The 17,458-nt window shown below is 37.8% G+C and overlaps 1 protein-coding gene across 3 annotated transcripts in view; it reads right to left on the reverse strand.

Annotated features, from left to right (window-relative positions):
* Nucleotides 1-17,458, reverse strand: part of slc6a9 (solute carrier family 6 member 9) — a 103,712-nt gene that overhangs the window by 21,040 nt on the left and 65,214 nt on the right. For all 3 annotated transcript variants that reach the window (XM_020710949.2, XM_011486570.3, XM_011486569.3), the window contains 6 exons: nt 7,974-8,130; nt 3,817-3,948; nt 2,820-3,096; nt 1,317-1,449; nt 1,097-1,231; nt 903-1,006 (listed from right to left, as the gene is read on the reverse strand). In XM_020710949.2, coding sequence (XP_020566608.1) covers nt 903-1,006; nt 1,097-1,231; nt 1,317-1,449; nt 2,820-3,096; nt 3,817-3,948; nt 7,974-8,130 — 938 coding nt within the window. The remainder of the gene's footprint in view (nt 1-902; nt 1,007-1,096; nt 1,232-1,316; nt 1,450-2,819; nt 3,097-3,816; nt 3,949-7,973; nt 8,131-17,458) is intronic.

Here is a 17,458-nt window from a genome sequence, read left to right on the forward strand (position 1 = left end):
TATACCTCCTACACTCTACGTACATAATCTTTAGTATACTTGCTATACTTATATTTGTACTCAAATATTTTTAAAAAATAAACTTCTAGTGAACTACTTTTTCAAAGGGGACCTATAGATACAGCATATACCTTTCCCAATAAAAAAGAAATAAGTAAAATACGGAGTCGGCTTACTTTTATAGAAAAAAAACAAAATAAAATAATTTGTTTAAATGAAAATTGTTACAAATTTTGTAGTTGAAAAATGTAGTTTCTAACATTTTTTGGCTTTACGAGTTAATAGTAAATGTAACAGCTTTAGATTTTTTTTTTACTTGGTTCCACACTACCTATGTTATTTCCAGTTCAAATTATTAGGTTTGATACATTTTTGCCATATTTTGTCTTAAAATTCTAAATCAGGCCGGGGATGGGAGTTAACAAAACCATCAGATGTTTTCTTGATTCACGTTTATCCTGCTTGTGTCATCCTCACAGGTCAAATGACTCAATTGTCTATAGTTGCTTTGGAAGAGAACTAACCTTGTGTTGATCGTACTGACGGGGACAAATGCTTAAAAAAAAAACATTTTACAGGGAAATAGAATAGAACGCACAAGAGCAAACGTAATGTCTAAATCTTAGAAAAAACATCTTTAGGAGCTGAAAGACCAAATCAACCTTAGATGTGTTACTTTTCCTTTTAAAAAGCTTAAGAACAACCCGACCGATTTTGGATCAATCAAAATGAATATGCAAATCTTTAACATCTGATTGAAAAGTGCACTATAATATATCAATATAATAAGTTGAACAAGCGTCTTTTCCCAAGCTTCATGTTGTGGATGAGGGAATAGATGCATTATCTTCAACTAACTTAACTTTTTAATCAATCTATTTCTGTTTTTTGAGGGTACCAACCTGAAACAGTTATTGTGGAACTTGTTGTAGGAAGCCATAGTAATGAGACCCCCCCAGGCACAACCCAGGGAGTAGAAGATTTGTGAGGCAGCATCTCCCCACACCTACAAGAAACAAAATTAAGCTTCAAACAAAAAATATATATACTTTTTGCAATTGGATTTCTAATCCATGTGGTCAGATTCAGTCCATACCTTTGCATCCAGGACCTTCTGCCACTGTGGAGTCAGGTAGTACTTGATGCCATTTATGGCTCCGTCCAGGGTGATCCCACGGATGAACAGGATGGTCAGAACGACGTATGGGAACGTGGCTGTGAAGTATACCACCTGGAGACACACGGAAAAGATCAGCAGAGAAAAGAACCCGATTGCAAATATGTAAAGGAGCGAATATCTTTCTCTGCAGACTCACCTTTCCGGAGGACTTGACACCCCTGATGAGACAGAGGAAAACCACGCACCAGGAGACCGCCAAGCAGCCCAAGATAGGGAGACGGACCTCTCCGAAGTTTCCGATATCGTCTGAGATGTTTAAAACATAGTGCCTAAAACAAAAACAACAACAACAACAACAAAATCAGTCAACATTTAGGGGTTCAAAAAACTGGAAAACCAAAAACATAAAACTGTTATGATGGTATTATTTATAAAACATTCCAGTTTTAGTGTTTTAAATGGAGCCATGGATTTGGGCAAAAATTAGTATTTTTTGGGCAATTTATAATTTTGAATGCACAAATGAATATTTTAGCATCTACAATTCCTACTACTTATTTGTGTGCACAAAATGCTTATTTGTGGCAAGCAATTGTTGGTGCAAGAGTTAACGTTCTCCAAGCTTTGTTAAGACATTTTATCTATGGTTTTATTTATCATCTTAACGCTTCAAATAAAATCATTTTAACTCTCACCAATGTAATGGCCGTGTTCGGGGGCCTGCGACTAATCATGACGTCACACTATTTGATTAGCTGTACGTTGGTCCGATGACGTGTAAGATAGTGATTGGTCTGGACAAGTCACGGTACATCCATAGTAGAAGAAACTGTGGACCCGTTGTAAAAAAAGCTCTGAAATAGAGCGAGTTGATCTTCTAAAAGGCTTTTATTATTGTTATGGTTATTATTAGGTGCATGTTCGCTTATAGTTTTATAATTATGGGGGGGACATTTTTTTGGGATAAAAATGTTGACAGCAAGGGGGGGGGGAATCCCACATTAGGTGATTATAATAATTAAGTTCAATACATGTGAACATTTTTGTCTTAGCAACTTTGACTAGTCAAATATGAAAGTGCATCTTGAGTTATGTCCACATCTGGGATTGTTTAGTTTAGAAAACATGACAGTATTGACAGAGATCACTGAAACTAATGTTCATCAACCAAATTGATTCAAGTTTTGTGGTATAAAGTCTAAAAGTCATAACAATCATCACAACATTGTAATTGTAAAAATACTAATCCAGCTGTGAAGCATTGTTGGGGTAACTTAGTAATTTGGAGCTTCTTTGTGGCAGGACAAATTCTGTCCCGAAAATAAAATAAATTCAGGTGGCAATCTTAAATCATGGCAGTAAAAGGGTCACCCATTTAGACCATTGACTCTAAATGGGAACTGGACTGAGTGACACCCCCCCCCCCAACCCCCACACACACACGTTACAAAGAGGAAGTACCAGGTGCCCCCAAAATCCCAAATTGCTAATAATAACTCATCATATTTCTCAGAATAACCATTGAACTGCTACGTTTTATTGACATGCTTTTTTTTTTAATTCTTTATTCAATAAACTGAAAAATACTTCCACACAAGCTTTAAAGCCCTTCAGTGGCATCAACATAAATTCATCTGAAATCTTTTTTCTGCTTTTATAGTCTTTATAATTTTGATTTGTTGTTGGTTGGTTTTCTTACTTCCAGTATTCTTCACTGGGACTGGTCCTCTTGGTGCGATTGACAACCTCGGACACCCCTGCCACCAGGCTGGTGGTTGCGTTCGCAAGGCTGTTATTGATTTGGTAGCCGCTGCCCACCACGCCGCTGCAGTCTGGCGTGTTCCAGGGGTTGTTGCAATAGGTCCAGGGCAACAGGTTTGTCATGGACATAAAAAAGTAGTAGAAGGCGATGCAGATGACCACGTTGTAATAGATCCCAATGTAGGTGGACACCACCATCATGCCATAGCCAACACCTGGAGAGGAGAAGAAAACGGAAAAACAAAACAAGAGCGATGAAATGTGGATTCCAAAGTTGGGAAAGAGTTTTAGAGAACAAAAGATCTATTTATTGTAAAGCTAAAACAAACCGGGCATGTGACACACGTTCAAGTAGGTGGTAAACGCAGATTCTTGAAGGTACTTTCAGCTTTTGGTGTTCATGCTGGACAAGCTTCTACTCTTTAATAGCCCGTGTCCACCAGTTGGAAGAGGCTAGGTGCGAAATATCGAAGCGATTCCATCTTCGCTAATCTTGCTCCAAGCTTTTTCTTTCCCAGCTCTTTTACAATAAATAAAGGACTTGATGCCATAAAATTCCACCAAACGCAGTTATAAATTTTGCCTCCGGCACTTCCGTTAATTAAAACAGAAGCCAGCCATACTTCAATACCAAATCAAAATCCCTTGCAAGATGCGTTGAAAGGCCACACGTTTTGTAAGATCAGCCAGAAAACGGTCGCAGAGACTTGCGTAGCGTGAATTTGAGAGTTTTGAACACGGGAAACCGGAAACAGGCATTTATGTGCGTTTACTAAGACTTTTCTTTGGAAAAGTCTTAACTTTTTAGCTTTACATTTTGCTTATTCATTCTGTTCTTTTGATCCATACTTGTCTGCGATCATCTGCACAAAGTCAACAACCGTATTAATATCCAGAAGAAGAAAAACCGGCCAACACATTATTAAAACTCTTACCTTTGAACATGGGGCTGATCTTCCACACACCCAGACACCCCTGGCTGGCAAACTGGCCAAAGGAAAGCTCAAGAAAGAACAGAGGAATGCCGCAGAAGACCAACATGATGAAGTACGGTAGCATGAAGGCACCTGGGACAAGAGCAAAAAAGCAAAAAGCACATTTGAAAACAAATCCAACATGTCATCTGATCAACAGTTTAAGTGTGAGTGTTTGATGTTTGTGTAACACTTTATAATAAGGTACCCTTCATTAACATTAATTAATTAATTAATTAACACATTTTTTAGAATTATTTAAACAATTAAATAATTTGCTAACAGACGCTTCCCTGCATTACAAAATGTAGTATTTAATGCAATAGTTAACAGTTAACTGTTTACTATTTAACCCTACTTAATGCATATCAAAGCATTAATAACTAATAATACGTTATTTAACAGTTAAGTAATGCTTAATTATGCATCAACTAATGCTAATAAAGGATACTTTAGACACTTTAACTGATATTTTAACAAGCCAAAGAGTAAAGTTGACCAGCTTTAATAACATTTTATCTAAAAATAAACATACAAAAATAAATAAGTAAATATTTACCCCAACGAATAGCATCCATGCTAGCAAGATGGTGTTTCTACTGGACCATAAAATCAGACATAATAACAAGAAATGTGTTTTATGGTGGGTTTTTATGTACCATTCAAGTGTGATGGGGGGTCTGTTGCCAGGGTAACAGGGTGTCCCACAAAACCTTCTAGTGTCATCAGGCAGTGTCTGAGAGCTAATAAATAATTCATAGTTAATTCTGAACCCGTTTTTGTCCCTTTCTGGGTCATAGGACTGCTGGAGCCTATCCTTGCCACTCGTTAGCGAAGGCAGGGGACATCCTGGACAGGTTGCCAGTCTGTCGCAGGGCCACAATCACAGACCCAAGAGTAACCAATTAACCTATTAAGCATGTTTTTGGATGGTGGGAGGAAGCCCATCGTCCAAATAAATGCTAATAAATGTCTGAAAACATCAGAGTCCAAGCATGAAAATGCAACTCCAGTACTTGCCTAATCCTAATTCAAATATTTAAGACTTTAACATTCAAACAGAAATGGAAATCACAGCAAGACAATAATCCGATTTACTTCCTGATAATATTGCAGTGCATATTTTTCGAACTTAAAAAACAACACACATGATTTTGCCCAATCTATCCAAAGCATATGTGGCTCATCTGCTCGCGGAGAAAACATGCAAACGGCATTTTGTCAACATGCTCGTCTGCTGTGAACACAGCTGCTGCACGGTGAGAACAGCATGTCAGCAGCAGCAGCAGCACCTGGATTCATCATTTGCGGTCAGACACACTTTGACACTTCTCACAGCCCAATAAACACATCGGCTGTTACATAAAAATCACAGACTAAGTAACAGATTTTGGCTCACTTAAGCACCTTGCGTAGCACATTTACAAATGAAAAAACGAGAAATGGAGATCATTCTATACACATGAGCCTGAGACTCTTGAATTTGAAGGCATCGTCAGAATCTTCAGCTTGTTTCTTTCTGGAGATAACAGCACAACTCTTGACCCCTCTCTTTTCTGACACTATTGTAGATTTACTTTAAGGCTTGGTGATATATTCCTGTTGTATAAAAGCGATGCTGTCAAACAAATAGAAGAAAGGGGAAAATTTCAGGGACGGTGCTCGACTAGTTTTGATTCTCTTTGTTTTAGACAGACTTTGTTCTGAAGTTGGGTTTCAACAAAGCAATGACCACGGTAACAGAATACTACCGTATTACCTCGAAATCAAGTCCTTTACATTCATACTTCAACTTTTTTGGGTCTCTGCCACATGTTCTGTTTACTACTTTTAGGTCGCCCACACATTTAGGTGAAGATACAATCAAACAAATAGGATTAAATTGTCCACAATTGTGGAAGTTTTAAATAATTTTACATTTCATTTAAAGAATTTTTGGTTAACATAATCATGTCCTGCTTTGGCAAAAAGCAAACAAACATAAAAAAAAAAAAATTAAAAATCCCAAACCATCAGCTTTCCACCTCCATGCTTAACAGTCAAACGTTCTTTAATTTTTTTGTTTTGTTTTTCTGAATTTTCTCAAATTTACAAATTACTGCTTTGTACTTTTCTAAGCATTGATCCCCAAAAAAAGGTCAATTATCTTGCATGTCTCTAGAAGCATAACTCCCTTTTAATATTCAAGTTTTGAAGAAAAATAAATCAGTAAAAAAAAAGTTAAAAAAGAGGAATGGAAAACAATGGCATTTTAACTCTCGGCACAAGCTGTAACTAGAACATATTCTAAAGCAAGTTTTTACTACTGTTTTTTCCACGCTAGGCCTAATAGGGTGCACTGTCAATGCGTTACAGAGTTAATTCAGTCTCAACAATCAGAAATGCACACAAACTGTTTCACAAATACACACACTCTGTTTTACAAATATATATTTCTGCAAACATGTAATATAAATTCACAAATCCACATGAAGTGGATTTCACAAATGCACACAAACTGTTCCTCAAACATGATTATGAGGTACTACTACTACTGCTACTGCTACTACTACTACTACTACTACTACTACTGCTACTGCTACTGCTACTCCTGCTACTACTACTATTACTACTACTACTACTACTATAGTCCTACAACAACAAGGATTACGTCAGAAAATCTTCTTGTTTATTTCTAAGATTTTTTATATTGAAATATGGATCATAATTGGTAAAGAAAATGCTCAATAGCTCTAAAAATACAGAAGCTACTGTCACCAAATGTTCTAGTTGGTCAGTAAGGTCATGATTAGTCAGTATAGAAAGTTTGGTGTCAATAGCTTCAGTATCTTTAGAGCCATTGAGCAAAGATAAATCCATCAGAATGTATTACTTGTGTTAACAGTAACTCCCAACTTTGCTAGTAACACTGTAAAAAAACCACACAGTCCAACACCGCTACACGTTAGTCATATTAGAAGCGTTAAACATGATATAGTTTTACTGTAACTCCCAACCTTGTTTGTAACGCGTGAAAAAAACAAAACAACTACACACAGGTTCTAAACCCTACGTACTAAAAAACGACATAGTGCGGCACTTTTTTGTGCCCTGAACTTTAAAAGAAGTTCGGACACCATGCTCATTACTTTTTCTTTTTTTAACGGCGGATTTCATCGATTTCACTGAGTTAAAATCTGATTAATATAAGCGTTTTGTCTTCCAAAGATAAAAACGGTGGTTTATGAAAAAAAAAACATTTACATACATTTCTTTGGAAAAATTGTTCCGACGCAATGCATTGTGGTCTATATTCGCCCACTGGTATATATTCGCACACTGGTTTTTCGCAGAGACTTCTGGGAAATTTCCAGGGCACTCGATTTTGGAACTGTCGATTCGGACAGCAGTATAAAATGGTGAACGCACTATATAGTGCACTATGTAGTGAGTAGTGAAGGAATTCGGACACAACCATAGTCGAACACCGCTACACATTAGCAATTTTAGAAGCGTTAGCCATGATAAAGTTTTACTGTAACTCCCTTTGTAACACGTAAAAAAAACCCAGACCGATACCGCCAAAACAAACGTTACTATGACTACGCTAACTCCCAACCTTAATAGTAATATAAAAAAAAAAACACAGTCCAACACGCTTTATGTTAGCCATTTTAAAAGTGTCAGCCATGAAACAGTATCTACAATATCTTTAATTACTCACACCCTTGTCTGTAACAGGTATTAAAACATTCTATTACCGCTGAAACAAACTCCCAACATTCTTAGCAACATGTATCAAAAGCATAGACATTAATAACCACGATAGCATATTTCCGATAGCACCCAACTTTGTTTCAACATAAATGAGGATATTTCGTCAGCGTGCCGAAGTCAAAATGACTTCGACATCAATTAGCACAACCAGAATGAATCCACATGTAAGGCGCTCCGGATTATCAATTATTTATTTAATAAACAACAGAGGGCTGTCAGGTGAGCCTTATGGTGCAAAATATACGTTACATGATATTTTACTTGGATTGTACTAAAGAGTGTCTGGTATTGTTGAAGCTTTTCTTGTTTTTGTTGTATTCTTTTAATTGATGGTTCATAGATACAATTGAGATTAGCCATACCTCCTCCATTTCTATAGCAGAGGTAGGGAAACCTCCAGACATTGCCAAGGCCCACAGCATAGCCCACACTTGTGAGGACAAACTCAATCTGGTTGCCCCAGTTCCCTCTTCGGAGGTTTTCGTCCTTCTTCACTGGCTCTCCTGGAACGGCTCCATTCTACAAACAAAAACAAAACAAAAACAAAGACAGAGGTGACTTTAAGTTGCAGGAATGGGAGTGCCGTCCTTTGAAAGTGCTGGTGCAGCAGGTCCAACACAAGGAACAATAAATCATCACATTAAGGGCATAAATCACAAAGTGATTCAAAAGAGGAATCTTTTTAAGGAGGCCTTTTTTCCTAATGCTGAGAGAGTTTAAGCAACTATTTGCATTTGAATCTGTAATGATGATAAACTGAACCTCTTTCCCGGTGCACGAGAAAGCTGTGTCATGTTTACGCTTGCAGGCATTGGACATAATCTGTAAAGTATCTCCTCAAAGTCTGCCATAAGGTGGGGTCATTCAGGCAGACAGGATGCAGAGTGAAATCAGTGCCTTCAGAAAAGCCCAAAAGTATTTAGTCTTGTTGATTTCCAGCTCTCCTCTGTCGCCTCCATCACTCCATCTGCCAGCATCAGATGGCGCCTCTCCCATGACCTCCTCTATACCCTCAGTTGTAGTTCTTTTTTTTGAGTGCTTGCGTATTTGGGTTGATAAGAAAATGACTTCACGTTCGTTTGAAAAAAGCTCACGTAATGTGATGTGGGTTCGTCAGTCAAGCTGGGGGCACACAGGGCATGTGACGTGTGTATAAGAACACGTCAAACACAGGTTCTTGAATGTACTTTTCTACCGTTTACAAGCACATGTCTGCCACCTACAGTTGGAAGAGGCAATGAAATGTCAAAACGGTAAAAATCTCGTAAATCTTGCTCCGGGCTTTTTCTTTCACAGCTCTATTCCGATATATCAAAGACTTGGTGTCATTGAATTCCGTCCGGAGGCATTCAATGATTTCTCCTTCATGATCAATTTACAAACAGTTGGCACTTCCGCGAATAAAAAGGGTCGCCATCCATAAGTCGCAACCAAATCCAAGTCCCTGATTGGTCAAAGTTTAACCTGGTTTATTTTGCAACATGCGTTCTATGGCCATACTTATTGTACGTTGGGCTTAAAAACGTGTATAGCTACACGTGAATGCCAGAGTTTAGAACACGGTAAGATGTGAGTTGACTCAGAACAGCACAAGAGTATAACCATCCAACGGGAGACTCCTAATGAAACCTATGGGTAAATAAACCAAAGACAAAATAAATACAGAGGGGCCTGACATAAAGACATATTAAAGATCATAATAACAAATAAAAAAGCAAAACAAGACAACAACAAAAAAAACTAACAATACATTTTAGAGATCAAAACAACATTCTAGAAACCAACATGTAAAAAGAAAACACTTCAGGAAACAAAAGTCAATTCCCAAATTCCAAATGAAATGTTAAAAAATGGGAACACACAGAACAGGTAGCTATAATGGGATGACACTGAATGGATAATGATGTTTGAGTTTTGAAGTAGAGGGAAAACAGAAGGATGTTTTCCCAAACTGTGATAAAGAGTTGATTAAGTGATCCCCAAACCTTTGCAGCGGCGGTGGAAGATACCAAATGAGAAGGTGAACAAATGTCTTCATCCAATCAGGGATCTCTATTAACAACTCATGATATCCAACTTTTCCGATTTTCTATTTTGCTTCATCTTTTTAATATTTCATTATTTTCAGGAAATTAAGTTTGTTTCCCGAAACATTTCCTTTTTTATACTGTTTCATTTCTTTTTGAACAGTTTTTTTAACATGCATTTTGTTTTGATTTCTAAAATGTAATGTTGCCATTTGTTTTGCTTTTTTAAATTATTGCTATAATGTTTGAAATGTTTTTTTAGTGATTTGTTGGTGTGATTTGCACTTCAGAACCACATAAAAAAGGCTTCTTTAACCGATTACTGTTTGAAATATGCAAACAAGGTGCTTTTAAGGAAAAAAATAACACATTTTGCAAGTTCTGGCTAACTGACTCTTTTCCCATTTAAGTACAACTGGGGTAAAAACAGAAAGTGAGCTCTGAAGCTACATTCACATCGCCCTCGGCAACGCTCGTTCAAGCCACCGCTTCCAAAGAAAAGTCTATAAAATGCGAATTTTGAAGTTCCGCGTTCTAAACTTTTGCGTACACGCGCAGCTATGCAAGTTTGTACAACTGTTTTTGGGCTCTACGTGCAAAACGCGCATTCAAAGTAAAACTGGGTGGAACTTTGATCAATCAGGGACTTTGAACCAGTTTGAAAACTGATCAAGGAAAAGAAATTAAAAATGCTTAATTTCCGTAATTACATGACACCAGCTCTTTCATAAATCTGAATAGAGCTGTGAAAGAAAAAGTCAGGAGCAAGATTTAGTGAGACTTGCACCGCTTCAACATTTTGCACCAAGCCTTTTCCAACTGAAGGGGGCGGACTGGTAAACAGTAGAATAGGAAAAAGGAAGAAGCTCCTCCCTCCTGGACCAGTGTGAACACCATGGGTTATATACCGTTAAAGCTTTCTTGAACGTTCAACATGCCTGGAGTGTCTCCTAATGTAATGAGCAAAGAAATGAGGAATTGTTTTGCTCCGATTACCTCAAGTTTCCAATACTTTTCTTCCAAACAAAAATAAATTTAAGACCATGTTTTGTTGATGTTTGTGTAAGGATTTTATTGTCTTAACATTTATGCCTTCAAGCCCATTTCCCAGACATCATATAAATCTCCCTCCTATGACTGTTGTTTCCTAGACCAACTGAGACATGGTCTGCATTAGCAAAAGACAACAAAGTAAACAAACAGCTGCCATATTTTCTTCCAAGCTCTATCGATTGCCTCTGAGTCCAGCTGTGGTCACATGACAGGAGGACAAGAACCAAGCAGAGCGCTTCCAGCATCCTTGACCTTTCTCAGTGTGGGGCTTCGTGCAGCAGGTGCAAAAGACAGGAAGATCAGCAAACACAAGCTTTGTCTGCGAGGGGGGATGTCAGAGTGACCCCGCCGTCGCAGCAGTGTGTGGTCTCTGGACCCACAGCAAGCCCGCCACTGCAAATGTTGGACGTTTTTTTCTAGAGTGGAGGTTGGAGGGGGGAAAAGAAGAGTCAGAGGCGGTGTGCAGCTGTTGGGGGGTGTTCACTTTGGGCCTGACGGTGCTACTTGGGCGGATTTTCCAATCGACATGCATGAACACAGACCTACAATCAGAATCCGGGAAAAAGTCTGGACCGAGGCAGACAGAGGGAGTTTGAGTGCCGCTGGTTCAAATCCTGGTTCACCACCAACAGATCAGACAGTCGGCATAAAGCAGCATAGTTTCAATTATTTAACTACAAAAACAGATGAACATGAAAAACAAAAATACTTCAATTTGAAAAACAAAACAGATTTTTTTTATTCCATTAAAAAGTTATTTTAATGTGTTTTAAGGTAATGTTTTTCATTTAAACACAAACAAGATTTATCCCAGCTAGAAAGGAGGCCATCTTATTTTTGTTTTAAAATGACAAAACAAACACCATTTCAAACGCATTGTACCATGGTCCGGGTGAATTCAAGATTCTGATTGGCTGCTGGGTGTGCATTAAAAAGTGATGACACGGATAATGCACGCCTAAAAAAGAAGTTCTGGTCACATAGCTTAAATGTTCTGCCCTGCATATATAGCGCTTTTCTGCCGCTGCAGTTGAGGTCGGTGCCGCAACACGTAACAAATATCGACCGTTTTTTGTGGAAAAAGCGATCCAAACCGAAAAAAAAAAAAACGAGAATAAAGTACTAAAAACTGGTTGAATATTTATTTCTCTTGTAAGTGACCATGGTATAAGCGGGTTAACGGCCTTTGAAGTGTGCATTATCAGCATCAACGCACTTCGCTCTAGCAACTATCAAACGTTTCTGATAATGCCCACTTTGTCGGCCATTAACCTTTACCCAAAACATACATTTGTCACATTTTACATTAATATTGCAACAAAATCAACTGCAAAATTCCTCTTTTGACATCCTTGACTGACTTCAGTTTCTGTCTTCCAACCTTTCTCCCCTTTCCGTTTGTGTCACATGACACCCGGGGACCATCTGTGCTTTATGTAAGGGCCACGCAGACCCCCTCCCTTAGTTTGCAACTTTTCTATCTCTCCAAGGACTTGTAATAAAGTGTGAGTGCAGACGTCGTGTCTGAGTGGAACTCATGTCTGTGCTTTTGCTTCATTAGGAAAACAAAGGCGCTGCGCCAACAACCACAACTTTTCTTTGTTCTAAATTCATCACAAATGTTATCACTATCTATGAAGAACAACTTGAAGCTTTAAAAAATACAAGAGGATGTTGTACTGGAGCAGGGAAGTCATTTTTACAGAAATATTGACAGGTGAACTGTTGCTCAGGATGACACTTTAGACCGAAATGACTGATTCCAGTTTTTTTTTTTTTTTTATTCATTTTAAATGAATGGTGTGTTTGCATGTCACAGTGAGGGTTTTCATACATGTGAAGGTCTGTGTTGCACCAAAACCACACAACATGTACAAAACGAGCTTTAAAAGACAGAACATAAAGTACGAATGTGTTTTTTCAGGTGATCTTTATTCAAAACGTCATGCCAACATACCTTTACCACGTGATGGTTTTGATTCTAAGTAGATGTTAAATTGAGGTTATTTTCGTGGTTTGATGCATCTTTGGATCAATAGGCCTCAAGGGGTTAATGTAAGATAGATGGAATGCAGATAGTAATAAAAAAAAGACACTAAATAAAATTTAGAAATCCTTAATTTGTCCATCAATGGGAAAACATGACAACAACAAAAATCACAAAATTTAACATTTATTTTTATGCTCGTTTCTTTCACACAACTCCCGGTCCATCAGGGGTTAAATTTCACAATTTGTCTCCCCTTCACTAAGCTGAATAAACAAATATGTCTGCTCAGATTCAAACTGTAAATACCAGAAGAGCTGCTTTTCCACTTCATGCAGGTTTGGACTGTAGGATGCGGAAGTGACATAAATGAGGATCATCAATGTATCTACATGGCTTCCAATAAAAACCTGAGGAAAAGGATAGATAAGGTTTGATGGTGTGAATGGTAAAATAACATAAACCTTTTGAAAAAAGGACCTTTCCTTTTCTTTTAGTTGCGCTTTAGCTGCTTCAAGTAAAAAGTTTAACAGATGTGGTTCCATCCTCTTAGATCTCTTCATTTAGGATATCATCACTAATCTTCCCCCAATTACCACAAAATGCAGAAAGAAACTAATTTTGCTAGGAAGATTTTATTTGTATCTTTGCATATCCGGTAAAATGACAAAATCTCAACAAGTATTTTTGTTTCGTTTCTTGTTTAAACTCAAACTTTATTTATTTATATAGCGCCTTTCATTTCAGTTAAAAACACAAAGCGCTCAACATAAAAAGCAGATAAAACAGTCATAAAAAAAATGAAAATTGTTAAAAACAGAAAACAAAGAACAATCCCACAAAGATGGGACCCCTCCCTCTGAACAGAAACAAAGAACTGCAGCTTAAAGAAGGTCTGGCTTGGTACTGCTGTGAGGAAACGATATCATGGGGATCCATTTATTCCAAGGCCCAGCCGGACCACAGGGTTCAGTACCACAGTGCCCGTCCAACACAGAGCAGCCTAGGGCCCACTCCATGGCTATTAGACTACCGAGCGGGACCCCAGCATGCCCAACAAGAACGGGCACCGCAGCAACAGCACCCCCTACAGGTTAAGCTGGTGGTGCCCCAGAACAATGGATACCCAAGAGGAAACACTGGAGTAAAAAAACATCAGAATAAAAACTATCATAAAATAACAACAATAAAAATAGAAAAAGATAAAAAGTAAAATAAGATATAACAATGTTATTAATTAAAAAATAAAATACGTAAACTGATTAAACCATAACCTAAGTATCATTGGTAAAATAACAATAAAAATAATAGCACATTAAAAACAGAGATAATAATAGTCCTTACAAATAAATAAATGAATAAATACGTAAACAAATAAATTAATTAATAAATAGATAAATAATAAAAGACATAAGAAATTATCAAAGTCATGTATAAGCCAGATTAAAAAGGTGGGTCTTGAGCCTCTTCTTAAAAACCTCTATGGTTTCTGCGGCTCTGAGGTTCTCTGGCAGGCCGTTCCACAGGCGAGGACCGTAATGGCAGAACGAAGCCTCACCGTGTGTCTTGGTCCTTACCTTAGGGACAACCAAGAGGCCAGTGCTAAAGGGCCTCGGGGTCCGCGAGGGCTCGTATTTTAAAATAATATCATTTAAATAAGAAGGCCCAAGACCATTAAAACATTTATAAACCATTAAAAGAACTTTAAAATCAATCCTGAAACGCACAGGGAGCCAATGCAGCGACTTTAAAATCGGTGTAATGTGTTCCCGCCCTCTGGTCCTTGTCAGAACTCGTGCCGCAGAGTTCTGCAATAGTTGTAGATTTGAGATCGACTTTTTCGGTAAACCAGAGAGCAGGGCATTACAATAATCTAAAAGACTAAAACTAAAAGCATGCATTAGCACCTCTGTGCTGGCAAGAGAGAGGAACGGGCGGACTCTGGCAATGTTCTTAAGATGGTAAAATCCTGTTTTCACAACGTTTCTGATGTGAGGAATAAAACACAGCTAAGAGTCAAAAAGAACGCCCAGGTTTCTCACACATTGAGAAGATTTAAAATTCCTAAGTTTGGGTAAAATCATCTCTCTCTTGTCTTCAGGACCAATGATTAAAACTTCTGTTTTGTCCTGGTTGAGCTGCAAGAAATTTTCTGCCATCCACAACTTTATATTTAAAATGCAGTTTAAAAGAGTGTGTACAGGTTCAAGGTCATCAGGAGACACGGCGATGTAAAGCTGTGTATCATCAGCATAGCTGTGAAAGTCAACGCCGTGTTTCCTGATGACATCCCCAAGAGGCAACATATACAAGTTAAAAAGTATCGGATCCAAAATTGAACCCTGGGGAACCCCACAACCTATTTCATGGACTCCTGAGGAACGAGTATCCATACTTACAAAAAAGTGTCGATCTGTGAGATAGGAGTGAAACAAGTTAAGAGCAGTTCCTTATCTTACGACACTTAACTTGTGACACCAACTTACTAACTTTTCTTGAAAACATCTTATTTTAAGTAATATTTCTACTAAAACAATTTTTTACTGATAATTTAAATACTTTGTTTTAAACTTTATTTTGTCTTATTTTAATTGGTCTAAAATAAGGATAGTTAGACTGCTGTGGCACTTTAAATAGAATATTTTTTGAGAAAAAAGAATTGGCATGTATTTAAAAGTATATACATAAATTTTATTTTTTAGCAATACACGCTAATTTTAGAACATAACATTTCCAATTATCAGAGCAAAACACCTAAATATGAGCTAATTTCAAGACTGATCCGGTCCGTGGGTCATTTGGTACCGTTAAGCACAGAAAGAATAAATGACTTAGATTCCTTCCGTTTTATTTATTTCAGAATCTGAAAGATGTTTTCTATTGAAATATTTCCCCTATCTCTGTTACATCCATTGATGTCACTGTTGACGCAGGCCAAGGCACTCTTCTCGGTCACGTGATAGGTTACCGCTAAAATAAAACCCAGAAGCTAGCAAAATGAGTAAAAAACAAACGTCTTTGGAAAGTTTCTTTGCCAGCCAGGAGACAGAAGAGGAGCCTTTGACTACAAAAAAAACAAAGCTACATTTAATAGACAGTACTTCTTTGTTGCACCATGAGTGTGGGAAGGGGAGAGGATGATTACACCTGTGTGATGTACAATGTCATGTCCTTCATCGTAGCGTTGCTACAATAATCGGCAGCCTCATCTTTAAGACCAGTCCATGAAAACTTTGGCGTCATACCGGTCCGCGGCGTTAAAAAGGTTGGGGACCACTGCTAAAAGGACAGGACATCACAAATTATTTTAAAAATGTTACCAAGACAAATTCTCCTAGTTCTATATGCAGGTTTTTTACATTTACAATAAGGGAAAAACATAGTAAATTCCAGGTTTTATTTTACTTCTTTTGAGAGGGAAGTTTTTTCCAGTGAAGTTCTTGGTACGATTACCAAACACTTGTTCTCCCAAATTCCCACTTTAAATTTCTGGCAAACACACCTTTGACAACCTGAGCTTTTCTGCATACAGATGGGTGACCTTCTAATTATGTCCAAAATTCTCAAACTTTCCCTTAATTTATTAAGTATATACGAAGCTGCTGACATGTGACAAATTACTAACAAAGGATGTGTTTCTAAACACTTTTTAAAGGACCAACTACATGTCCTCTATCATTAGAAAAAAATACCACAAGAACCTGGTCAAAATACAATTTTCATCTCTATATTCCTGGCTGAAAATATATAATATGTAAACGGGGAAACCGAAGACAGCCACAGCAAATGCATTATTTTGACTTTTTCGTTTCGGACAAAATAGACTCTTTGTGCTACTGCCTAACTATGTAGCCATAAGAGGGCCCAAGTCTGGGGCCCCCTATGCCGGTACCTAGCCAGGATAAAAATACAGAATGAATCACAAGTTTATTGTTATTGCAATTTCAACCTTTGCAATATTGCAAAAGACGGCGTAAACTGAGATAAATGGTTCTCTTAAATGTTTGCGTAGATAATTATACAATTGCATGGTAGCTTGAAGTTTTTAACCAATCAAATATTCATTTGACTCATTTGATGGAGCCGTTCACGTTGTTGACCAGTCAATTGGAGCTCTTTTATATTAGATGTCCGCCTCCTATAAAGACATGTAGCTTTTGTAGTATAATTTTAGTTATATTGACTTTTATTTACATTAATCGATTGCAGTGAAATGGAAATGATGTAAAAGTTGTGTTTTGTTTGGCCATCTGTCATGTACCTCGAGTCATCATCATTGCAAAATTGATCACTAACTAACATCGCAAGTTTTGCTCATATTGTGCAGCCTTAAAAAGAAGGCACCAAAGGGTCTAAAATCTACAGAAAGCACCAAGACGCGCAGACAACAGTTTGACAGACACAGCACCCACTTCTCAAATGGTCTCCCGACAGCTGAAACCAGCCCTGCATGGCGTAAAGAGTTGTCCTATTGCAATGCGGCACAAACAACAACATTGCTTTCAGGGTGCGAAGGCACAAACACTCACGCTGTGCCTTCGCACACATTGAAAACTGCCTTCGCGCCAGTCTCTAAAAGCCATACGTGCATTTGCATGAATTTATGACAACACCCTCCATTATTTCCAGCTCTTTCTGGCTGTATTTGTCATAAAATGCTCATATAATTGGAGCAAGAAAACAGTTGGTGAATTTCGGAGCTCTGCAAAGACCTGATAATCTCCTCTGCAGAAAAGGATTTGTTAATATTGTGCAACTGCTTACTGTGCATGTCATTTCC

This window comes from Oryzias latipes, chromosome 17 (genome assembly GCF_002234675.1).
Source record: "Oryzias latipes chromosome 17, ASM223467v1".
NCBI lineage: Eukaryota > Metazoa > Chordata > Actinopteri > Beloniformes > Adrianichthyidae > Oryzias > Oryzias latipes.